This window comes from Gobio gobio, assembly GCF_949357685.1.
Source record: "Gobio gobio genome assembly, chromosome: 14".
Taxonomy (NCBI): domain Eukaryota; kingdom Metazoa; phylum Chordata; class Actinopteri; order Cypriniformes; family Gobionidae; genus Gobio; species Gobio gobio.
Genome location: NC_137107.1, coordinates 53,704,212 through 53,729,211, shown reverse-complemented (window position 1 = coordinate 53,729,211; position 25,000 = coordinate 53,704,212). Strand labels below are relative to the sequence as shown.

General features: G+C 45.6%; 2 protein-coding genes across 2 annotated transcripts in view; both read left to right on the top strand.

Moving 5' to 3' along the window:
- Window positions 1-11,095, top strand: part of arsb (arylsulfatase B) — a 23,899-nt gene extending 12,804 nt beyond the window's left edge. Inside the window, exons 4-8 of the mRNA XM_079835742.1 lie at window positions 661-868; window positions 5,034-5,277; window positions 5,513-5,583; window positions 7,538-7,681; window positions 10,519-11,095. Coding sequence (XP_079691868.1) covers window positions 661-868; window positions 5,034-5,277; window positions 5,513-5,583; window positions 7,538-7,681; window positions 10,519-10,772 — 921 coding nt within the window. The 3' untranslated portion in view covers window positions 10,773-11,095. The remainder of the gene's footprint in view (window positions 1-660; window positions 869-5,033; window positions 5,278-5,512; window positions 5,584-7,537; window positions 7,682-10,518) is intronic.
- A 12,398-nt stretch (window positions 11,096-23,493) lies between these two features.
- The window catches only part of lhfpl2a (LHFPL tetraspan subfamily member 2a), a 32,363-nt gene continuing 30,856 nt past the window's right edge, over window positions 23,494-25,000 (top strand). The window contains exon 1 of the mRNA XM_079834055.1: window positions 23,494-23,717. The gene's annotated coding sequence lies outside the window, so the exon portion shown is untranslated. The remainder of the gene's footprint in view (window positions 23,718-25,000) is intronic.

The window sequence follows — 25,000 nt, the reverse complement described above, 5'->3', positions numbered from 1 at the left end:
CACTCTGACTCTTTTCATTTTCATAAAAAATATATATTAAACATTAATAGCCACACAAATGTGGTCCATCAGAGCCAGCGTCAGGACTGGCCGAGGAAAGGCTGCTCTGGTTAATGAGCGCTGAGCGCCCGGATCTCACAGCTCCAAAAACACAAGATTATTTTTTTAAATAGGCGCTCTCTTTATAAATAAACCACCGATTTGAGCTTTAAACAACTACATTCTCACCTGAAAAAGTCTTAAAACTACATTTTGTGACACAATAGTACTATTTTTAATTTATGCAGGGTTTCTCATCACGTCACTTTACCACGTGACAGCAGCGAGCAGGCTCCTGATTGGTTTACGCGGCGCGAATTGACGGCAAAGTTCAAATTTTTGAACTCGGGCGTCAGACGCGAATTCGCTTCAAACGCGTGAATGCACAAAAGCACCATTCGCGTGTAACGCGCGTATCGCGCAAGACGCTCAATTCGCGTCCTTCGCGCCGCGGGACCTCCAGATGCGCGTCCACGCGCCTTTCCATTGACTTATCACTCGCGCCAGATGCTCAATTCGCGTTTGGTGTGAACACAGCATAAGATGTGATTGTAAAACCCCTGCAGATGCTCAGGACACACTCGTGATATCTCAGATTATCCTCCTCCTCTTTCTTCGCAGCCGCTCTTCCTGTATGTGGCGCTTCAGGCGGTTCACGCCCCCCTGCAGGTCCCCGAGCGCTACATCGCCCCCTACAGCTTCATCAAGGACAAGCATCGCCGCACGTACGCCGGGATGGTGTCCGCGATGGATGAGGCCGTGGGGAACATCAGCCGAGCTCTTCAGGACGCCGGACTGTGGAACAACACCGTTCTCATCTTCTCCACGGGTACTGATGTTCCACAGCTACACAACACACAACACACATCGGCTCAAAGCTGCGTTACCGCACGCCATTCTTCTATAACCGCTAGCGTTTACTTATAGTGTTGTCTAGCACATACACCAGTGACTCCAGAACGACTGAGCGAGCAAGACCATTACGAGATTTAAACGTCAGTTTCGTTAAGAGTTTAAACGTCGGTCGGTTTTGTTTCGTTAAGAGTTTAAATGTCAGTCGTTTTGTTTCGTTAAGAGTTTAAATGTCAGTCGGTTTTGTTTCGTTAAGAGTTTAAATGTCGGACGTTTTGTTTCGTTAAGAGTTTCAATGTCGGTCGGTTTTGTTTCGTTAAGAGTTTAAATGTCAGTCATTTTGTTTCATTAAGAGTTTAAATGTCGTCGGTTTTGTTTCGTTAAGAGTTTAACAGGGTATCCGCGGGGCATTAAAAAGCATTAAAAGTCATTAAATGGATTTTGCGAAAATTAAGGCCTTAAATGGCATTAAAAAGCATTAAATTGTATTCTTACAGGCATTATTTTTTTTAGATAGCCAGTTTATATTGAATATAGCCTTCATAAGAAAGCGCAATGTGATGAATATACTTATTAACCTGATCTAGCTTCCGAAACCCCCGCTACTGCCGCACGAGCGCGAGATCTTGCTTTCCTGCCACTGCGCAGGCGCACCTCTCTCTGCGTCTGCTGTTCAGTGATTGGCTGAGAGGAGCAGCGCATTCAGTTGAGGCTGTGCGCTCTGCCAGAGAACAAAAAAACTAGAGCTGCGTCCGAAATCGAATAGTTCTCTACTATATAGTGTGCGAAAAACAGTACGCCAACAGAGTAGTACGTCCGAATTCATAGTAAGATTCTTACGAGATTCGGCGAGATTCTGAAGTGCGCATGCGATGGACACTTTACTCTGCTCCCATGAGGCCATGGAAGACGATTTATGAATGGAGGTGAAGGGACGCAACTGACGCTGGTAGGTCACATGATCATGACAACATGGCGGATGTAGTACGTCCGGATTACATTCATACTACATTAATTCATACTATATAGAACATATTTTTTTAACGGTCGCGAAGTTCGTTCAAATTCAAATATAGTACCTACTCACCCAGTACGTGATTTCTGACGCAGCCTAGTGGTGTGGGTTGTGCCAGAATCAAGTTCTCTTTCGCTCTTTCACAAACAATAACACACAGAATTATGCCTAAATGTACGTTTTATGAAGTATCCTCATAAGAACAATGAGTTAAATAACGTCTAAAATTAACTTTGAACAAATATTTAATATATACTGTCTTTATTTTTTCTACATTGGTGATTTACTGTGGAATTATTACATCATACAATATATTAAAAACATGTTTTAGACAGAAAAATGTGTGAATAATCTAGAAAAAATTTTCAATTGACAGAAAGTTTACATTAAAATATATTATGCACACCCACTATCTATCTACCTTTTGTATTTATTGCTTTGCATATTGTATGTTCAGGGATGACTGATAAGCAGACATGCTATTTATTACTGGATGTAACTTTTGATAACTTTGCAGTAAAAGTGGCTATTGATTTTGCCCTATCAGTGTGGCTCTCCTAAAAAAAATAGCTGTTGAGGCTTGTGCACCATCTCGAGGGGAAATGGACACATGAGTGACGCACACACATAAGGAAACTCAGTTAAACATACTGCGGTAAAAATTCAAAATGTGGAGTTTTTTTAACTTGATACAGTTATCAGATACAAAATCACACGACCTAGAATGCTGTTTTCCTAAGCAGGCTAGCATCACGATTAAAAACGTGACACTGATTTCATACAACAGTCCAGTTAACAAATAGTTAATATTAAGTCAATTACATTTTAGAAGGAACATTGTTTGAAATTATTTTCACTGCTAAAATAGAACAAAAACAGTCAAAGATCACAGCAGAACCATAGTGTAGCAACCCTGAATCCCAATGTGCATACTATCCGCCCTGTATAGTATTGAATATTACTAATGTCTTTAGGATGGATAGAATGCACATTGAGACGCAGGCTCAGCCTTGATTTCGTTACTGAATGATTCAGCGTTTTGACCAATCGGTTGAGTCAAAGATTCAATGACCCATTTATAAACACCTGCCTCATTCTTGAATGAATCAGCCATTGGAATGAATCGTTTGAATGAATGACTCACTTAAGACAGTTACTTGACGCCATCTACTGGTGGTTTACTTTTAATTTCTTAACATTTCTTACAATCCCATAAAATTATTTAATGCAGTTGTAATTTTTTTATTGTAAATTTGTAAATGATTTAGTTTGATTGGTAACAGACACAAATCTATCACACATGTAGATTCAAGTATGTCAAAGCTCCAATATTCTGAAAGGATATTGCTTCAGAAATTTTACACTACAAAAAATCTCTTTTTTTCGGACAAGCAACTGTTTTACTCGTACAAGTGAATGACAAGGCTTAATGTCGAGCCCTGTATGTAGTCTTAATGGGCCGCGTTTCAGTCACCATTTTATATTGTCTGACAACAAAAACTGAAAAATATATAGATGAAACAATTTTATTGGGGATTTGGCTGTATTAAAATATATAATGGGAGCATAAAGGGTAGCAGCAGAGAAGCAAACAAATATAAAGGGCTGACACTTGTCAGAATGTGAATGCAAATATTCGAATTGCCGTATGACGTCATCTATCGACATTTAGCGACATATATATGGCATTAAAAATAAAACAAATTGGCATTAAAAAGCATTAAATTAGATTTGATGAAACCTGCAGAAACCCTGGTTTAAATGCCAGTTGTTTTGTTTCGTTAAGAGTTTAAATGCCAGTTGTTTTGTTTCGTTAAGAGTTTAAATGTCGGTCGGTTTGTTTCGTTAAGAGTTTAAATGTCAGTCGTTTTGTTTCGTTAAGAGTTTAAATGTCGGTCGTTTTGTTTCTTTAAGAGTTTGAATGTCGGTCGGTTTTGTTTCGTTAAGAGTTTAAATGTCGGTCGTTTTGTTTCTTTAAGAGTTTAAATGTCGGTCGGTTTTGTTTCGTTAAGAGTTTAAATGTCGGTCGGTTTTGTTTCGTTAAGAGTTTAAATGTCATTCGTTTTGTTTCGTTAAGAGTTTAAATGTCAGTCGTTTTGTTTCGTTAAGAGTTTAAATGTCAGTCGTTTTGTTTCGTTAAGAGTTTAAATGTCAGTCGTTTTGTTTCGTTAAGAGTTTAAATGTCAGTCGTTTTGTTTCGTTAAGAGTTTAAATGTCGGTCGTTTTGTTTCGTTAAGAGTTTAAATGTCAGTCGTTTTGTTTCGTTAAGAGTTTAAATGTCAGTCGTTTTGTTTCATTAAGAGTTTAAATGTCGTCGGTTTTGTTTCGTTAAGAGTTTAAATGCCAGTTGTTTTGTTTCGTTAAGAGTTTAAATGTCGGTCGGTTTGTTTCGTTAAGAGTTTAAATGTCAGTCGTTTTGTTTCGTTAAGAGTTTAAATGTCAGTCGTTTTGTTTCGTTAAGAGTTTAAATGTCGGTCGTTTTGTTTCGTTAAGAGTTTAAATGTCAGTCGTTTTGTTTCGTTAAGAGTTTAAATGTCAGTCGTTTTGTTTCATTAAGAGTTTAAATGTCGTCGGTTTTGTTTCGTTAAGAGTTTAAATGCCAGTTGTTTTGTTTCGTTAAGAGTTTAAATGTCGGTCGGTTTGTTTCGTTAAGAGTTTAAATGTCAGTCGTTTTGTTTCGTTAAGAGTTTAAATGTCGGTCGGTTTTGTTTCGTTAAGGCAAGGCAAGGCAAGTTTATTTGTATAGCACATTTCATAAACAGTGGCAATTCAAAGTGCTTTACACATGAAATGAAATGTTAAGAGTTTAAATGTCGGTCGGTTTTGTTGTAAGTGATCGTAAACAGTTCTCAAAATGTCAATGAAGAGCATCAGTTGAAGTGACAAACAGGATGTGGAATTCTCATTTGAGTTAAATGCATGTTTATTTTTGAACACATTTGATTGGAGCTCAGTGTATTTTATAAGATTTTAATATTTAAGTTATGTATGGTTTTGATGGCTGTTAATAATTTGAAAAATGTCTGATCAATAGAGGATCAAATGATCCACATCTGGGAACAAATGTGTCAAAATGAATGTCATGATCAGTCCATAAGGTGGCGCTGTTTCCTCTCTGTTGGGGCAGATAATGGTGGTCAGACCCTGTCGGGAGGAAATAACTGGCCTCTGCGTGGCAGGAAGTGGACGCTCTGGGAGGGCGGAGTCAGGGGCGTGGCCTTCGTGACCGGACCGCTGATAGAGCAGCCGGGGAGCGTCAGTCGAGGGCTCATCCACATCTCTGATTGGCTGCCTACGATCGTGGGTCTGGCTGGGGCGTCGACCAATGGCACCAAACCTCTGGACGGCTTCAATGTGTGGGACACTATCAGGTGAGTGTGGGCTGCTCTTCATCATCATCATCATCATCATCATCATCATCATCATCATCATCGATGCATCATCATCATCATCATCATCATCATCATCGATGCATCAAGACTAAACTAAATAACCTTCATTCAAAGCAAACACAGGGTTATTTATTCTGACCCCCTGTATTCTGGCCCTAGCTCTCGGGTTAATCAAGTGTGTGTGTGTGTGTGTGTGTGTGTGTGTGTGTTTCAGTCGCGGTCGAGTGTCTCCTCGGGTTGAGCTGCTGCATAACATCGACCCGCTGTTTGTGGACGACGCTCCATGTGAGTGAACTGTGTTAATTTTGACAGCATATTTTGATTTAGTTTTAGTCATATTTTAGTCGCCTGAATTGTTTTTAGTTTTAGTCTAGTTTTAGTCGACTAAAATCTAATGAGTTTAGTTCAATTGTAATACATTAAGCATTTAAGCATCACATAACCGACTGACACTTGAACTGACATTTGACATAATTTTGTTTTTGACATTAAAAATACACGAAAGAGCTCAATTCACTTTTTGTTTGTTTTTTAAAACATCTATATAGTTTTCTGTTTTAGTCAGTAGGCCACATCAGCTTAAGCTAAAGCTTCAAATAATTTATTTTATTTCAGTTAACATTTATTAAATTTCAAGTAATGAAGATTTTTTTAATGGTTTTAGTGAACTATTATAACCCTGATGCTTTATTGAATATGTGTCAAATACTGGTCTTTCCTCCTGAATATGAATTAAATGGGAATGAAATTAAACACAGTTTATTGTGTAAGCAAAAACGAATATATAATGCGTGACTTTTAATGATAAACCAGCTGGAAATACACCAGGACTCTTATTTTGAAATGTCTGCTCCTCTATTGCAGTTGCAGGAGCTCATTCAAGTTCAGGAGATCAAATATCATTATTACAACCGTCTAAAACATATTACTATATAAACATGGCAAAGTAAACATTGACATTATTCATCAGCATTAGTTCATAAACACTGGTCTGGCATAAATGTGTGTTATTGATTGAGCCGCTCTGGAGCTGGATTGTGTGTGTGTGTGTGTGTGTGTGTGTGTGTGTGTTATTGATTGAGCCGCTCTGGAGCTGGATTGGGTGTGTGTGTGTGTGTGTGTGTGTGTGTGTGTGTGTGTGTGTGTGTGTGTGTGTGTGTGTGTGTGTGTGTGTGTGTGTGTGTTATTGATTGAGCCGCTCTGGAGCTGGATTGGGGGTGTGTGTGTGTGTGTGTGTGTGTGTGTGTGTGTGTTATTGATTGAGCCGCTCTGGAGCTGGATTGGGGGTGTGTGTGTGTGTGTGTGTGTGTGTTATTGATTGAGCCGCTCTGGAGCTGGATTGGGGGTGTGTGTGTGTGTGTGTGTGTGTGTTATTGATTGAGCCGCTCTGGAGCTGGATTGGGTGTGTGTGTGTGTGTGTGTGTGTGTGTGTGTTATTGATTGAGCCGCTCTGGAGCTGGATTGGGGGTGTGTGAGTGTGTGTGTGTTATTGATTGAGCCGCTCTGGAGCTGGATTGGGGGTGTGTGAGTGTGTGTGTGTGTGTGTTATTGATTGAGCCGCTCTGGAGCTGGATTGGGGGTGTGTGAGTGTGTGTGTGTGTGTGTGTGTGTGTGTGTGTTATTGATTGAGCCGCTCTGGAGCTGGATTGGGGGTGTGTGAGTGTGTGTGTGTTATTGATTGAGCCGCTCTGGAGCTGGATTGGGGGTGTGTGAGTGTGTGTGTGTGTGTGTTATTGATTGAGCCGCTCTGGAGCTGGATTGGGGGTGTGTGAGTGTGTGTGTGTGTGTGTGTGTGTGTGTGTGTTATTGATTGAGCCGCTCTGGAGCTGGATTGGGGGTGTGTGTGTGTGTGTGTTATTGATTGAGCCGCTCTGGAGCTGGATTGGGTGTGTGTGAGCCTGTAGATCGTGTGTTTTCCAGAGGTTAGATCAGTTCAGATCAAATGTGTTCATCTGCTCTCAGATCATCAGTTCTGACCCCATCTCTGCCCTAATCCACCCTCACTAACCTCACTATTCTCCTCTCGCTTTTATTTGTTGACCAAAATGACAGTTGATTTTCCTCGTAGTTTTTGTCATCCAACTCTAGTTTTTATTTAGTTATCGTCTCGTTTTCGTCAGTGAAACAAGGTTGTTGACGAAAATTATGACACAAATTATTTGTCAATGAAATGAACACTGCACTGCGGCCGGAATCAGGTCTAGCTGGCGATCTCATGTGAGCTGTGTGTCTCCTTCAGGTCCAGGGGACGTGTCGGCCGACTTCCTGCAGGACTCTTTACACTCGTCATCGCCTCGGCCGCTCGGGGCCAGGTCAGAGTTCAACATCTCGATTCACGCCGCCATTCGGTACAAGAACTGGAAGCTTCTGACGGGTTACCCAGGTGACCTCTCTATCTAATTTTCGACACTAGATTTTTCAACTTAATATCCAAATAAATCGTCTAAGGTTACGAATGTAACCTCTGTTCCCTGAGAACAGGGAACTCTCGCTGCGTCTAGCTGACGCTATGGGGAACGCCCTCGGCGTGACTGGTGTCTGAAGCTACTATCGAATCACGGCAAAGTCTTTGACCGACGTCAGCCCATGACGTCATCAACGTGCGACCCGGAAGTATAAAAGGGCGCCGTGCCAACACATACACATCTTCTCGTCTGAAGTGACTGTATGGCAGATAGGCCCTGAAGCATGGCAACGCGACGCAGCGCTCGCTCCCTGTTCTCAGGCAACAGAGGTTACATACGTAACCTTAGACGTTCCCTTTCGAAAGGGAACTCGCGCTGCGTCTAGCTGACGCTATGGGGAACGATATACCAATGCCGCCATGCTGAGGGGAGTGTCTGCCCATTGGCAGTGACAACTGTCAACTCAAGTAATTCCACTGAAAAACCTGAGCGACTCCCCCTCAGGTCCTGGGCTGACAGTGACAGCACTCCCTACGGTCATAGCCCAAGCTACACAACTAAACGGAACCCTAACGCACTGCGTGTGGTCCCATCTAGACCGCTCGAAGGCCCGGGACCACTACTTCCACAGAAGGGGTCCCTTTAAGGGAATGTGGCTAGGGGACCCGAAGCAACCCCAGCCAGTCACTACTCGGGAAACCAGTTCTCCCGAGTGCCACCAGGGAGGCCTGACCTGGTGCCCTAAGTGTTATGGACACTTCGGTTTAGCCAACCCTGTCTGTTCAAACAGAGCCTCTGGATGGTGCCCAGGGGGCATCCAAACTAAGGGACTGAAAAACTGGCAGTCCTACTTAGCCCGGAACTCAGAGACGGGTTATCCAAGAGAGCAATACTCAGCGTAGCGCTTTAGAACCCTTGCTAGCGAGGGGAGTCTGCCTGCTCAAATCAAGGATCTACCAGGTGCTTGTGTTTCAAAGCAGTAGGGAGGCCGAAAGGGCCTAAGGACTGATCTAACAGGGAGGCCTCATGAGAGGCCTACGACCGTCTGACCAGGCTCAGGCCGCTGAGCACTCATAGACGACCCTCATTGAGGGGAGCAGCTGAACCTGCCTGGCGGGTAACCTCCAGCTGTAGGCCCAACTACCACAAGTTCTCCACAGAGAACTGGTAATCAAGAAGTGCCTAACTCGGGAACTTCGCCTTCAAGGAGGCCCCGTGGGCCTACTACCTGATAGCGGGTTTGTCCCCCAGGGAGGCCTATAGAGGCCTACTACCTAACAGCAATATATGCCAACTTTCAGAGCGTTCAAGCTCACTTCCAGTGAGGCCTAGGGAGGCCTACCACCTGCCAGCGAAGCATGCTAACTGCTGAGGTTACGTCTTGTTTTCTCAAGGAGGCCTAATGGAGGCCTACTACTTGACAGTCAAGCTACGCAGGCTAGCCGAGCATCCTGATTTAGGAACTCGCCCTCAAGGGAGGCCTATTGAGGCCTACTACCTGATAACCAGCCTTTAGGGAGGCCTGGAGAGGCCTGCTACCTGTTTGCACCTCGTGCTAACTGTTTCTTCAAGTGACTGGGTCCCAGGAACGCCTTAGGGAGGCCTGATGAGGCCTACTACCTGCCTCTGGGGAAGCCCAGTGCGGGCCTGTTCGAGTGACCACAACCTGGGAGCTCACCCTCAGGGAGACAACCTGATAGCCGGCAGGCCAGCTGTACCAATGCGCACATCGGTACATGCCTCCAGTGAGGCCTGGTCGAGGCCTTCCAACTGATAATGCACCTTGTTCAAGAGGCCTACTGAGGCCTACAATTGACAGCCGACCTTCAGGAGAGCGTAATTGCCCCTATTTAACCTGATAGCCAGCTAGGCTAGCAGTACCTAGATGCCTCAGCATCGGCACCTGCCTTAATGGAGGCCTGATAAGGCCTACCACTGCCACCGTCAAGCGACTGAAACTCGGAGCAATCCTCCAGCGAGGCCTAACTTTAGAGGCCTGGGAACAAACATATGCAAAATGTGGGAGTAATATTAGGCCCTACGGCTCGTCTCCATGGAGGCCTGCTGAGGCCTACCACATGATTTAGCTACCCATTGCTATGGGGACCTGTTCCAGGGAGGCTTGTAAAGCCTACAAGTTGTACGAGTTTGCAAATAGACGAGAAATAACTGCCAGACAAACAAGCTGGCTGCTACTTAAACCAACGACTCTCAATGAGAGGAGGCTAACATATGCAGGGATGGAACAACAGGCTCAGATCCACGTAGTGAACAGCCAAAGGTGACGGTGCCTCAGCAACGACAGTCCCTTCAGACGAGAAGATGTGTATGTGTTGGCACGGCGCCCTTTTATACTTCCGGGTCGCACGATGATGACGTCATGGGCTGACGTCGGATAGTAGCTTCAGACACCAGTCACGCCGAGGGCGTTCCCCATAGCGTCAGCTAGACGCAGCGAGAGTTCCCTTTCGAAAGGGAACTAATTATTAAACTAAATTAACCATATAAACTAAATGACTGATCTAAAGCCCACACTGTCACTGTATGATAATTGAAATGAACTGATGACATCAGCGTTTTCTCCAGAATGGCTCGACGGCTGAATAAAATGATGCTGCATTATTTTCCTGTTTAACACTGTAAAGCTGCTCTGAGACAATCTGCATTGTTAAAAGCGCTATATAAATAAAGCTGACTTGACTAATGAAGCGCTTCACAAACAAGAACAAATGTAGATTTTGATCGTATGGTTGTGGTTTGCTATTTTGAGTGACCGGTGTCCTCAGAGAAGGTGATAACCGTGGTCTTCCTTCAGGTTGTCCTCTGTGGTTTGCGCCCCCTGGTGGCCGTGTGGTGAAGCCGCCCGAGCCGCTGAAGCAGGTGATGCTGTTTAACGTGGAGGAGGATCCCGAGGAGCGGGTGGAGGTTTCCCATCAGCGGCCCGAGGTGGTGGCCTTCCTGCTGAGACGCCTGCAGCTCTACCAGAACCAGGCCAAGCCCATCGACTTCCCCCCCGATGACCCGCGCTGTGACCCCGGAGCCACGGGAGCCTGGGGACCCTGGGAGTGAGGAAGAGGAGGAGGAAGAGGAGGAGGAAGAGGAAGAGGAGGAGGAAGAAGAGGAGGAGGAAGAGGAGGAGGAGGAGGAAGAGGAGGAGGAAGAGGAGGAAGAGGAGGAGGAAGAGGAGGAGGAGGAAGAGGAGGAGGAAGAGGAGGAGGAGGAAGAGGAAGAGGAGGAGGAAGAGGAGGAAGAGGAGGAGGAAGAGGAGGAGGAGGAGGAGGAGGAGGAGGAAGAGGAGGAGGAAGAGGAGGAGGAGGAAGAGGAGGAGGAGGAGGAAGAAGAGGAGGAGGAGGAAGAGGAGGAGGAAGAGGAGGAAGAAGAGGAGGAGGAGGAAGAGGAGGAGGAAGAGGAGGAGGAGGAAGAGGAGGGGGAGGAGGAAGAGGAGGAGGAAGAGGAGGAGGAAGAGGAGGAGGAGGAGGAGGAAGAGGAGGAGGAAGAGGAAGAGGAGGAGGAGGAAGAGGAGGAGGAGGAGGAGGAAGAGGAGGAGGAAGATAGAGATGCACACAGAGATGAAGAGCGTCTGTGATGCTCACGTACGGTCAAGAATCTTCTGCTTCAGTGTTTATACACACGTGTGTGTGTGTGTGTGTGATTACAGCTCTCACCTTTTAAATCATATCAGTCTTGTGTGTGTGTGTGTGTGTGTGTGTGTGTGTGTGTGTGTGTGTGTGTGTGTGTGTATGTGTGAGAGAGAGAGAGAGAGTGTGTAATTACAGCTCTCACCTTTAAAGGGTTAGTTCAGCCAAAACTGTAAATTGTGTCATTAATGACTGAGCCTCATGTGGTTGGACACCCGTCAGACCTCCGTTCATCTTCAGACACAAATGAAGATATTTTAGTGTAAATCTGATGCTCTGAAAGGCCTCCATTGGCTCAACTTTACACTCTCAAGACCCTTAAAAGACACTAAAGACTAAAGTTACAAAGTCCATCTCACTACAGCGGCTCTACAATAACTTTATGAAGACGAGAATAGTTTCTGTGCGCAAAAAAACCCTAAATAACGACTTATATAGTGATGACGATTTCAAAACACGGCATCATGAAGCTTCGAAGCGTTATGAATCAGTGAGTAGAATCAGCGGTTCAGAGCGTTATGAATCAGTGAGTCGATTTAGCGGTTCAGAGCGTTATGAATCAGTGAGTCGATTCAGCGGTTCAGAGCGTTATGAATCAGTGAGTCGATTCATGATTCGGATCCCGTGTCAAACTGCTGAAATTTGGCGATCCAAACTGCTGAATCGACTCACTGATTCATAACGCTCTGAACCGCTGAATCGACTCACTGATTCATAACGCTCTGAACCGCTGATTCGACTCACTGATTCATATCGCTCCGAAGCTTCATGAGGCGGTGTTTTGAAATCGTCATCACTATATAAGTCGTTATTTAGGGTTTTTTTGCGCACAGAAACTATTCTCGTCTTCATAAAGTTATTGTAGAGCCGCTGTAGTGAGATGGACTTTGTAACTTTAGTCTTTAGTGTCTTTTAAGGGTCTTGAGAGTGTAAAGTTGAGCCAATGGAGGCCTTTCAGAGCATCAGATTTACACTAAAATATCTTCATTTGTGTCTGAAGATGAACGGAGGTCTGACGGGTGTCCAACCACATGAGGCTCAGTCATTAATGACACAATTTACAGTTTTGGCTGAACTAACCCTTTAAATCATCAGTCTTTTGAACATGAATCATTTTTCACCAAATGTGATTGCAGTTTGTGTGTGTGTGTGTGTGAGTTGGAGTGTCCGTCTGTGTTTATTTCTGTTTGGTTTCCACCATGGAATAAAAAAGAGGGACTTTAAGAGGGACTTTAATCTCAAAATGCTGATATAAATTCAGATTTGTAAGAAAAAAGTCAGAATTGTGAGATTAAAAGTGCCTTTATTTTTCATTCAGTGGCAGAAACCAGTTTTTAAAGGAGAAATAAAACATCTGTCTCAGTGTTTGTCGTAAAGGAAGGCCAGATGTTTGCAGAATCATTATTCCGCTCTTAAAACATCATAAGAGTCGTTCATATGAGGTGATTCTTCTGATTCAGTGAGTGATTCGTTCACTGATGATCTGTTTCCCATCATGCATCTGTTCTTGTGTGTGTTGAGCTCTGGATGACACACACACACACACACACACATCATGTGCAATCATTTTAACTGGAAATCATATGAAAAATCTATTTTTTTAAATGGAGCATTAAATGAACCATTGGAAAAAATATTAAAAAAAATATTTTAAAAAAGTTTTCTTGTGTGTTTTTATTGAGTATCATATTTGATGATCGGCTGTTATGGGTCATTGTCTGATAGGGTCAAAGATGATGGTCTTGTGTGTGTGAGGGGTCAGTGATGGTCTTGTGTGTGTGAGGGGTCAGTGATGGTCTTGTGTGTGTGTGAGGGGTCAGTGATGGTCTTGTGTGTGTGTGAGGGGTCAGTGATGGTCTTGTGTGTGTGTGTGTGTGTGTGTGTGTGTGTGTGTGTGTGAGGGGTCAGTGATGGTCTTGTGTGTGTGTGTGTGTGTGTGTGTGTGTGTGAGGGGTCAGTGATGGTCTTGTGTGTGTGAGGGGTCAGTGATGGTCTTGTGTGTGTGAGGGGTCAGTGATGGTCTTGTGTGTGTGTGAGGGGTCAGTGATGGTCTTGTGTGTGTGTGTGTGTGTGTGTGTGTGTGTGTGTGTGTGAGGGGTCAGTGATGGTCTTGTGTGTGTGTGTGTGTGTGTGTGTGTGTGTGAGGGGTCAGTGATGGTCTTGTGTGTGTGTGTGTGTGTGTGTGTGAGGGGTCAGTGATGGTCTTGTGTGTGTGAGGGGTCAGTGATGGTCTTGTGTGTGTGTGAGGGGTCAGTGATGGTCTTGTGTGTGTGAGGGGTCAGTGATGGTCTTGTGTGTGTGTGTGTGTGTGTGTGTGTGTGAGGGGTCAGTGATGGTCTTGTGTGTGTGTGTGTGTGTGTGTGTGTGTGTGTGTGAGGGGTCAGTGATGGTCTTGTGTGTGTGAGGGGTCAGTGATGGTCTTGTGTGTGTGAGGGTTCAGTGATGGTCTTGTGTGTGTGAGGGGTCAGTGATGGTCTTGTGTGTGTGTGAGGGGTCAGTGATGGTCTTGTGTGTGTGAGGGGTCAGTGATGGTCTTGTGTGTGTGAGGGGTCAGTGATGGTCTTGTGTGTGTGTGAGGGGTCAGTGATGGTCTTGTGTGTGTGAGGGGTCAGTGATGGTCTTGTGTGTGTGTGAGGGGTCAGTGATGGTCTTGTGTGTGTGTGTGTGTGTGTGTGTGTGAGGGGTCAGTGATGGTCTTGTGTGTGTGAGGGGTCAGTGATGGTCTTGTGTGTGTGTGAGGGGTCAGTGATGGTCTTGTGTGTGTGAGGGGTCAGTGATGGTCTTGTGTGTGTGTGTGAGGGGTCAGTGATGGTCTTGTGTGTGTGTGTGAGGGGTCAGTGATGGTCTTGTGTGTGTGTGAGGGGTCAGTGATGGTCTTGTGTGTGTGTGAGGGGTCAGTGATGGTCTTGTGTGTGTGTGAGGGGTCAGTGATGGTCTTGTGTGTGTGTGAGGGGTCAGTGATGGTCTTGTGTGTGTGTGAGGGGTCAGTGATGGTCTTGTGTGTGTGAGGGGTCAGTGATGGTCTTGTGTGTGTGTGTGTGTGAGGGGTCAGTGATGGTCTTGTGTGTGTGTGAGGGGTCAGTGATGGTCTTGTGTGTGTGTGAGGGGTCAGTGATGGTCTTGTGTGTGTGTGAGGGGTCAGTGATGGTCTTGTGTGTGTGTGTGTGTGAGGGGTCAGTGATGGTCTTGTGTGTGTGTGAGGGGTCAGTGATGGTCTTGTGTGTGTGTGTGTGTGTGAGGGGTCAGTGATGGTCTTGTGTGTGTGTGAGGGGTCAGTGATGGTCTTGTGTGTGTGAGGGGTCAGTGATGGTCTTGTGTGTGTGAGGGGTCAGTGATGGTCTTGTGTGTGTGAGGGGTCAGTGATGGTCTTGTGTGTGTGTGAGGGGTCAGTGATGGTCTTGTGTGTGTGTGAGGGGTCAGTGATGGTCTTGTGTGTGTGTGAGGGGTCAGTGATGGTCTTGTGTGTGTGTGAGGGGTCAGTGATGGTCTTGTGTGTGTGTGAGGGGTCAGTGATGGTCTTGTGTGTGTGTGAGGGGTCAGTGATGGTCTTGTGTGTGTGTGAGGGGTCAGTGATGGTCTTGTGTGTGTGTGAGGGGTCAGTGATGGTCTTGTGTGTGTGTGTGTGTGAGGGGTCAGTGATGGTCTTGTGTGTGTGAGGGGTCAGTGATGGTCTTGTGTGTGTGTGAGGGGTCAGTGATGGTCTTGTGTGTGTGTGTGTGTGTGTGTGTGTGTGTGTGTGTGTGTGTGAGGGGTCAGTGATGGTCTTGTGTGTGTGTGTGTGTGTGTGAGGGGTCAGTGATGGTCTTGTGTGTGTGAGGGGTCAGTGATGGTCTTGTGTGTGTGTGTGTGTGTGTGTGTGTGTGTGTGTGTGTGTGTGTGTGTGTGTGTGTGTGTGTGTGTGTGTGTGTGTGTGTGTGTGTGTGTGTGTGAGGGGTCAGTGATGGTCTTGTGTGTGTGAGGGGTCAGTGATGGTCTTGTGTGTGTGTGTGTGTGTGTGTGTGAGGGGTCAGTGATGGTCTTGTGTGTGTGTGTGTGTGTGTGAGGGGTCAGTGATGGTCTTGTGTGTGTGTGTGTGTGTGTGTGTGTGAGGGGTCAGTGATGGTCTTGTGTGTGTGTGTGTGTGTGTGTGAGGGGTCAGTGATGGTCTTGTGTGTGTGAGGGGTCAGTGATGGTCTTGTGTGTGTGTGTGTGAGGGGTCAGTGATGGTCTTGTGTGTGTGATGGTCTTGTGTGTGTGAGGGGTCAGTGATGGTCTTGTGTGTGTGTGTGTGTGTGTGTGAGAGGGGTCAGTGATGGTCTTGTGTGTGTGTGTGTGAGGGGTCAGTGATGGTCTTGTGTGTGTGAGGGGTCAGTGATGGTCTTGTGTGTGTGTGAGGGGTCAGTGATGGTCTTGTGTGTGTGATGGTCTTGTGTGTGTGAGGGGTCAGTGATGGTCTTGTGTGTGTGTGTGTGAGGGGTCAGTGATGGTCTTGTGTGTGTGTGTGTGAGGGGTCAGTGATGGTCTTGTGTGTGTGTGAGGGGTCAGTGATGGTCTTGTGTGTGTGAGGGGTCAGTGATGGTCTTGTGTGTGTGAGGGGTCAGTGATGGTCTTGTGTGTGTGTGAGGGGTCAGTGATGGTCTTGTGTGTGTGAGGGGTCAGTGATGGTCTTGTGTGTGTGTGAGGGGTCAGTGATGGTCTTGTGTGTGTGAGGGGTCAGTGATGGTCTTGTGTGTGTGTGTGTGTGTGTGTGTGTGTGTGTGTGTGAGGGGTCAGTGATGGTCTTGTGTGTGTGTGAGGGGTCAGTGATGGTCTTGTGTGTGTGAGGGGTCAGTGATGGTCTTGTGTGTGTGTGTGTGTGAGGGGTCAGTGATGGTCTTGTGTGTGTGTGAGGGGTCAGTGATGGTCTTGTGTGTGTGAGGGGTCAGTGATGGTCTTGTGTGTGTGTGTGTGTGAGGGGTCAGTGATGGTCTTGTGTGTGTGTGAGGGGTCAGTGATGGTCTTGTGTGTGTGTGTGTGTGAGGGGTCAGTGATGGTCTTGTGTGTGTGTGAGGGGTCAGTGATGGTCTTGTGTGTGTGTGTGTGTGAGGGGTCAGTGATGGTCTTGTGTGTGTGTGAGGGGTCAGTGATGGTCTTGTGTGTGTGTGTGTGTGTGTGTGAGGGGTCAGTGATGGTCTTGTGTGTGTGTGAGGGGTCAGTGATGGTCTTGTGTGTGTGAGGGGTCAGTGATGGTCTTGTGTGTGTGAGGGGTCAGTGATGGTCTTGTGTGTGTGAGGGGTCAGTGATGGTCTTGTGTGTGTGTGAGGGGTCAGTGATGGTCTTGTGTGTGTGTGTGTGTGTGTGTGTGAGGGGTCAGTGATGGTCTTGTGTGTGTGTGTGTGTGTGTGAGGGGTCAGTGATGGTCTTGTGTGTGTGAGGGGTCAGTGATGGTCTTGTGTGTGTGAGGGGTCAGTGATGGTCTTGTGTGTGTGAGGGGTCAGTGATGGTCTTGTGTGTGTGAGGGGTCAGTGATGGTCTTGTGTGTGTGTGTGTGTGTGTGAGGGGTCAGTGATGGTCTTGTGTGTGTGTGTGTGTGTGAGGGGTCAGTGATGGTCTTGTGTGTGTGAGGGGTCAGTGATGGTCTTGTGTGTGTGTGAGGGGTCAGTGATGGTCTTGTGTGTGTGTGTGAGGGGTCAGTGATGGTCTTGTGTGTGTGAGGGGTCAGTGATGGTCTTGTGTGTGTGTGTGTGTGTGTGTGTGTGTGTGTGTGTGTGTGTGTGTGAGGGGTCAGTGATGGTCTTGTGTGTGTGAGGGGTCAGTGATGGTCTTGTGTGTGTGAGGGGTCAGTGATGGTCTTGTGTGTGTGAGGGGTCAGTGATGGTCTTGTGTGTGTGAGGGGTCAGTGATGGTCTTGTGTGTGTGTGTGTGTGTGTGTGTGTGAGGGGTCAGTGATGGTCTTGTGTGTGTGAGGGGTCAGTGATGGTCTTGTGTGTGTGAGGGGTCAGTGATGCTCTTGTGTGTGTGTGAGGGGTCAGTGATGGTCTTGTGTGTGTGTGTGTGTGTGTGTGTGTGTGTGTGTGTGTGTGTGTGTGTGTGTGTGTGTGTGTGAGGGGTCAGTGATGGTCTTGTGTGTGTGTGAGGGGTCAGTGATGGTCTTGTGTGTGTGTGTGAGGGGTCAGTGATGGTCTTGTGTGTGTGTGAGGGGTCAGTGATGGTCTTGTGTGTGTGTGAGGGGTCAGTGATGGTCTTGTGTGTGTGAGGGGTCAGTGATGGTCTTGTGTGTGTGAGGGGTCAGTGATGGTCTTGTGTGTGTGTGTGTGTGAGGGGTCAGTGATGGTCTTGTGTGTGTGTGTGTGAGGGGTCAGTGATGGTCTTGTGTGTGTGAGGGGTCAGTGATGGTCTTGTGTGTGTGAGGGGTCAGTGATGGTCTTGTGTGTGTGTGTGTGTGTGTGTGTGTGTGTGAGGGGTCAGTGATGGTCTTGTGTGTGTGTGAGGGGTCAGTGATGGTCTTGTGTGTGTGAGGGGTCAGTGATGGTCTTGTGTGTGTGAGGGGTCAGTGATGGTCTTGTGTGTGTGTGTGTGTGTGTGTGTGTGTGAGGGGTCAGTGATGGTCTTGTGTGTGTGTGAGGGGTCAGTGATGGTCTTGTGTGTGTGTGTGAGGGGTCAGTGATGGTCTTGTGTGTGTGAGGGGTCAGTGATGGTCTTGTGTGTGTGAGGGGTCAGTGATGGTCTTGTGTGTGTGAGGGGTCAGTGATGGTCTTGTGTGTGTGTGAGGGGTCAGTGATGGTCTTGTGTGTGTGTGAGGGGTCAGTGATGGTCTTGTGTGTGTGTGAGGGGTCAGTGATGGTCTTGTGTGTGTGTGAGGGGTCAGTGATGGTCTTGTGTGTGTGTGTGTGTGTGTGTGTGTGTGAGGGGTCAGTGATGGTCTTGTGTGTGTGTGAGGGGTCAGTGATGGTCTTGTGTGTGTGTGGGGTCAGTGATGGTCTTGTGTGTGTGTGAGGGGTCAGTGATGGTCTTGTGTGTGTGTGAGGGGTCAGTGATGGTCTTGTGTGTGTGTGTGTGTGTGTGTGTGTGTGTGTGAGGGGTCAGTGATGGTCTTGTGTGTGTGTGAGGGGTCAGTGATGGTCTTGTGTGTGTGTGAGGGGTCAGTGATGGTCTTGTGTGTGTGTGAGGGGTCAGTGATGGTCTTGTGTGTGTGTGAGGGGTCAGTGATGGTCTTGTGTGTGTGTGTGTGTGAGGGGTCAGTGATGGTCTTGTGTGTGTGTGAGGGGTCAGTGATGGTCTTGTGTGTGTGTGTGTGTGAGGGGTCAGTGATGGTCTTGTGTGTGTGAGGGGTCAGTGATGGTCTTGTGTGTGTGTGAGGGGTCAGTGATGGTCTTGTGTGTGTGTGAGGGGTCAGTGATGGTCTTGTGTGTGTGAGGGGTCAGTGATGGTCTTGTGTGTGTGAGGGGTCAGTGATGGTCTTGTGTGTGTGAGGGGTCAGTGATGGTCTTGTGTGTGTGTGTGTGTGTGTGAGGGGTCAGTGATGGTCTTGTGTGTGTGATGGTCTTGTGTGTGTGTGAGGGGTCAGTGATGGTCTTGTGTGTGTGTGTGTGTGAGGGGTCAGTGATGGTCTTGTGTGTGTGTGTGTGTGTGTGTGAGGGGTCAGTGATGGTCTTGTGTGTGTGTGTGTGTGTGAGGGGTCAGTGATGGACTTGTGTGTGTGAGGGGTCAGTGATGGTCTTGTGTGTGTGTGTGTGTGTGTGTGAGGGGTCAGTGATGGTCTTCAGGAGTGTTGGGGCAGCCGGTCGTCTTCGGAGCGGATCTTGTGCTTCACTGAGAGACGGAGAACACACTGAAAACACATTAGAGAGAAGGACACAGACTTTTCCAGAGACGGGGACAGAAACAGCTGCTCACTTCCTGTAATCAGACCCGCCCCCTCCTCTGCACTTCCTGTGACTGTGGAATGGTGGCCTGTGATTGGCTGAAGCAGAAGCTCAGCGTCTCCACGCGTCTCAGTCTGTCTCGGTGAGTGTGTATGTGTGTGTGTGAGAATGAGTGAGTGTGTGAGTGAGTTTGTGTGTATGTGTGTGTGTGTGTGTGTGTGTGTGTGTGTGTGTGTGAGAGAGAGAGCGAGAGAGTGTGTGTGTATGAGTGAGTGTGTTTTTGTGTGTGTGAGAGGGAATGTGTGTGAGAGAGTGAGTGTGTGAAAATGAGTGTGTGTTTGTGTGTGAGTGTGAGAGAGCATGTGTGTGTGTGTGCGTGTGTGTGTGTGTGTGTGTGTGTGTGTGTGATGGGTAGGTTTAGGGGCAGTGTGTGTGTGTGTGTGTGTGTGTGTGTGATGGGTAGGTTTAGGGGCAGGGGCAGTGTGTGTGTGTGTGTGTGTGTGTGTGTGTGTGTGTGTGTGTGTGATAGAGAGAGTAAGTGTGTGAAAATGAGTATGTGTTTGTGTGTGAGTGTGAGAGAGCATGTGTGTGTGCGTGTGTGTGTGTGTGTGTGTGTGTGTGTGTGATGGGTAGGTTTAGGGGCAGTGTGTGTGTGTGTGTGTGTGTGTGTGTGTGTGTGTGATGGGTAGGTTTAGGGGCAGGGGCAGTGTGTGTGTGTGTGTGTGTGTGTGTGTGTGTGTGTGTGTGTGTGTGTGTGTGTGTGTGTGTGTGTGTGTGTGTGTGTGTGTGTGTGTGTGTGTGTGTGTGAGAGAGTGAGTGTGTGAAAATGAGTGTGTGTTTGTGTGTGAGTGTGAGAGAGTCAGTGTGTGTATGAGTGAGTGTGTATGAGTGAGTGTGTATGAGTGAATGAGAGAGCATGTGTGTGTGTGTGTTTGTGTGTGTGTGTGTATGTGAGAGTGTGTGTGAGAGTGAGTGTGTGTGAGTGTGTGTGTGTGTGTGTGTGTGTGTGTGTGAGAGAGTGCGTGTGAGAGTGCGTGTGAGAGTGAGTGTGAATGTGTGTGTGTGTGTGTGTGTGTGTATGTGAGAGTGTGTGTGAGAGTGAGTGTGTGTGTGTGTGTGTGTGTGTGTGTGTGTGTGAGAGTGAGTGTGTGTGAGTGTGTGTGTGTGTGAGAGTGAGTGTGTGTGAGTGTGTGTGTGTGTGTGTGTGAGAGTGAGTGTGTGTGAGTGTGTGTGTGTGTGTGTGTGTGTGTGTGTGTGAGAGAGAGTGCGTGTGAGAGTGAGTGTGAGTGTGTGTGTGTGTGTGTGTGAGAGTGAGTGTGTGTGAGTGTGTGTGTGTGTGAGAGTGAGTGTGTGTGAGTGTGTGTGTGTGTGTGTGTGAGAGTGAGTGTGTGTGAGTGTGTGTGTGTGTGTCTGTGTGTGTGTGTGTGTGAGAGAGAGTGCGTGTGAGAGTGAGTGTGAGTGTGTGTGTGTGTGTGTGTGTGTGTGAGAGTGAGTGTGTGTGTGTGTGTGTGTGTGTGTGTGTGTGTGAGTGTGTGTGTGTGAGTGTGTGTGTGTGTGTGTGTGTGAGAGTGAGTGTGTGTGTGTGTGTGTGTGTGTGTGTGTGTGTGAGTGTGTGTGTCTGACCGTCAGTGTCTCACGAGCTGCGGCTGAAAATAGAGCAGGTTTTGTGTCTCGCTCTCAGATGAAGGTGGTAATTTTGTGTGATTTGACTGAGGAACTCTGGGATACGCTGGAGCTGACGGCACAATCTCACACAGATGTGGACGCGAAGAGACGGGTCGCGCGGGTCGAGTGTGTGTGTGTGTGTGTGTGTGTGTGTGTGTGTGTGTGTGTGTGTGTGTGTGTGTGTGTGTGTGTGTGTGACAGAAAACAGCCGTCATGAGCCACACGGGCCAGGTTATTTCCAGTGTGCCGTCAGACAGAGGAGAAACAGGGAAATATGTCGACATGAACATCCTGATCAACATGTTGTGAAAGCGGTTCATCTCACCGAGCCATATCTCAGCTATATTCAGATTATCACGCAGCACCATTTATTTATTTTAATTTTATATTGAGTCATCAGCTCTTTCATTCTCACCCCGTTTGGGGAACTCCAGTGAAATAAAGCCACGAGTCCACATTTGTTTCCATGGTGACACAACTGTCAATCTCAGAGGTCAGTGGTCTGGTCATCTTTGATCTGGATTATTAAGTGACTCGTTAGATTAGATTAGATTAGATTAGATGATTGATGGATCTGTGGCAACAGCTGGAGGGGTGAAGGGCAAGATGGAGGTCAGGTGACATCCAGCGGATAAAGTTTGTGTGTGTGATGAACATTTTCAATCGTTTTAATGATTGTTTTGAATTAAATAAGTGTGTGTGTCGCAGGAAACACCTCCTGCAGCTAATGTGGGCATGACCTTTAACCTTTGATCTGCTGCCAGTGAGATCCTAACAGCTGCCGTATACGGACTCTCTCTGCCGGTCACTGGGGTGGTTTCTTCTCCTCTCACTCCTCCATCTGCTCTCTCTTTCAACTGTCTTTCCTTCTGTTTTTCTATCACACACTCATCAGAAGAGCCCTTTGTAAAGTTGTAAAGTTTCCAAATGTAAAGTTTCTTGGGCGAACGCAATAGTTTTGTGAACAAATGTAAAGTTTCTTGGGCGAACGCAATAGTTTTGTGAACAAATGTAAAGTTTCTTGGGCGAACGCAATAGTTTTGTGAACAAATGTAAAGTTTCTTGGGCGAACGCAATAGTTTTGTGGATGAATGTAAAGTTTCTTGGGCGAACGCAGTAGTTTTGTGAAGGAATGTAAAGTTTCTTGGGCGAACACAATAGTTTTGTGAACGAATGTAAAGTTTCTTGGGCGAACGCAGTAGTTTTGTGAAGGAATGTAAAGTTTCTTGGGCGAACACAATAGTTTTGTGAACGAATGTAAAGTTTCTTGGGCGAACGCAGTAGTTTTGTGAAGGAATGTAAAGTTTCTTGGGCAAACGCAATAGTTTTGTAAACAAATGTAAAGTTTCTTGGGCGGACACAATAGTTTTGTGAACAAATGTAAAGTTTCTTGGGCGAACGCAATAGTTTTGTGAACAAATGTAAAGTTTCTTGGGTGAACACAATAGTTTTGTGAACAAATGTAAAGTTTCTTGGGCGAACGCAATAGTTTTGTGAACAAATGTAAAGTTTCTTGGGTGAACACAATAGTTTTGTGAACAAATGTAAAGTTTCTTGGGCGAACGCAATAGTTTTGTGAACAAATGTAAAGTTTCTTGGGTGAACACAATAGTTTTGTGAACAAATGTAAAGTTTCTTGGGCGAACACAATAGTTTTGTGAACGAATGTAAAGTTTCTTGGGTGAACACAATAGTTTTGTGAACAAATGTAAAGTTTCTTGGGCGAACACAATAGTTTTGTGAACGAATGTAAAGTTTCTTGGGCGAACGCAATAGTTTTGTGAACAAATGTAAAGTTTCTTGGGCGAACGCAATAGTTTTGTGAACGAATGTAAAGTTTCTTGGGCGAACGCAATAGTTTTGTGAATGAATGTAAAGTTTCCTCTGATGTTTGTGAGCTCTCTGTGTTCAAACACCTCTTATTTCTTCAGCTGTGTGTCGCAGGAACGCGTCGCCGATGATCTGAGGTCAGTTTAGTGCAGACGGCTGGTGGTCTGTCAGGGTTACAGTGGGTGAGGAATGTGTGCCATACAAACAAACACACACATCTGACAGACGAAGTGCTAACACTTTACAATAGGGTCTCATTTGCCAACATTAACTTAACAATGAGCAATACTTTTAAAGCATTTAGTTATTATTCCAGCATTTACTAATGCATTATTAAAATCAAAAGCTGTTAAAGTTATTTAATGGACGTGAGCCGAAATTAACTTACAATATCTAAGATCAATAAATACTGTAAAAAAGTATTGTTCGTTAATGCATTATTTTAAAGTGTTACCAAAAATTTGTATTTTTATTCTGATATATTTCTCATTAACATCTATAGTGTCTTTATTTACATAAAATTGTATTTATTATTATAAATGTATTCATTGTAATACATTTTTAATTGATTAATTCACATATATTTCCACTCGTTTATTTGAATCAAATGTATGTTACTTTAATCGCATTTTTATTATAGATTTGTTTATAACAGATTGTTCACTCTTCTAAACTCTTCCAGATGTGATGAAGTCTGACCAAGAGTTTTATCACCGCATAGATAATTAAAACCGGCGCAAAACAAACGTTAAAATCACGCAACATCGGAACAATGAAGACCCGCGTGTTGCTCCGATTATAGAATTATCGAGCGAGCACGCGCGCGCGCGCACAACTGTAACCCCGCGTGGAAGCGCCGGTGTGTTGCCGTGGTGACGGTGGCGAGAAAGAGAGAGAGAGCGAGAGAGAGAGAGAGAGAAAGGGAGAGAGAGAGAGTGTGTGTCGGTGAATGAGTTTGTGAGCTGCTCGCGAACGGTTTAACGGAAATCTCCGTTTGCTGGATGCTTGAAATCACCGACTGTCTTTCTCGAGACCCCGCGGCTGACGAGCGCGCGAACGTGAGTAGCTTTTGTTCTCGCGAATTTACCTCAGATTTACACTTTTACCTCACTTTCTTAAATCAGCGCCTCAGATTAACGGGGAAAACACACACACACACACACACACACACACACCAGATTAACTGTATTTAGACCAGGACGACATGAAGACTTCAGTCAGAAAGTCGCCCGTTTGAATCCGGTTTTACGTCTTTTATCGTCGGTTTGTCCAGAACGGAAAGTCGTGGCAGGAGAAACGACGAGTTCCTTCTTTCTCTCCCTTCTCTCCCTCTTTCTGTATTTTGAAGGCGTTTTTCTTTGCTTTAAACGTGATATAACTTGAGACTTAGAGCTGATTAATGTTCATTTTTAGGTTTCATGTTTAGTTTTTTCCTTGAGTAGGATCGTCCAGATTTACTCATTCATAATTCATTGCTTCATTTATCGCTTTATTTGCTTTATTTCATCTAACAGTGTGTCAAAACCCCCACAATATACCGTGTGAAATAATAGTAACGAAAATCTGATGGTGTTATAGTGGATTAAAATACTATTATGGACTTTGGACGTTAATAACATATTTTTGTACACGTTATATTATGTGGTTATGGACATCAGTATGTTTGTCATTCAGTGCCATGATGGATATATCAGAGTATCATGACAAATGATTTTATGTCTCAGATGCGTCAGTGATATAACATTTTTTTTAGATTTCTGTGGAATAAAAATAAAAGAGGTAACTGCTTTTTATCTCACAACTGTCTCAGAATTATGAATTATGAATGGCTAGAAAACTGTCAGAGTTTGGCGTTTATATCTCGAAATTTGAATAATTTTGAGCTATAAACTAGCAAATCAAGTTATAGAGTCTGAATTGCAAGATAAAGTCATAATTGTGAGATAAAGTCGGAATTGTGAGAATTGAAAGGTAAGAAAGTCATAATTCTGAGATAAAAAAGTTGTAAATCTGAGATAAAAAAGTCGGAATTGCAAGATAAAAAACGTTGGAATTGTGAGATAAAGAAGTTGGAATTGCAAGATAAAAAGTCGGAATTGCGAGATAAAAAAAGACGGAATTGTGAGATAAAAAAGTCGGAATTGCGAGATAAAAAAAGACGGAATTGTGAGATAAAAAAAAGTAGTAATTCTGAGATAAAAAGTCGGAATTGTGAGATAAAGAAGTTGGAATTGCAAGATAAAAAAGTCAGAATTGCGAGATAAAAAAAGACGGAATTGTGAGATAAAAAAGTCGGAATTGCAAGATAAAAAAAGACGGAATTGTGAGATAAAAAAGTCGG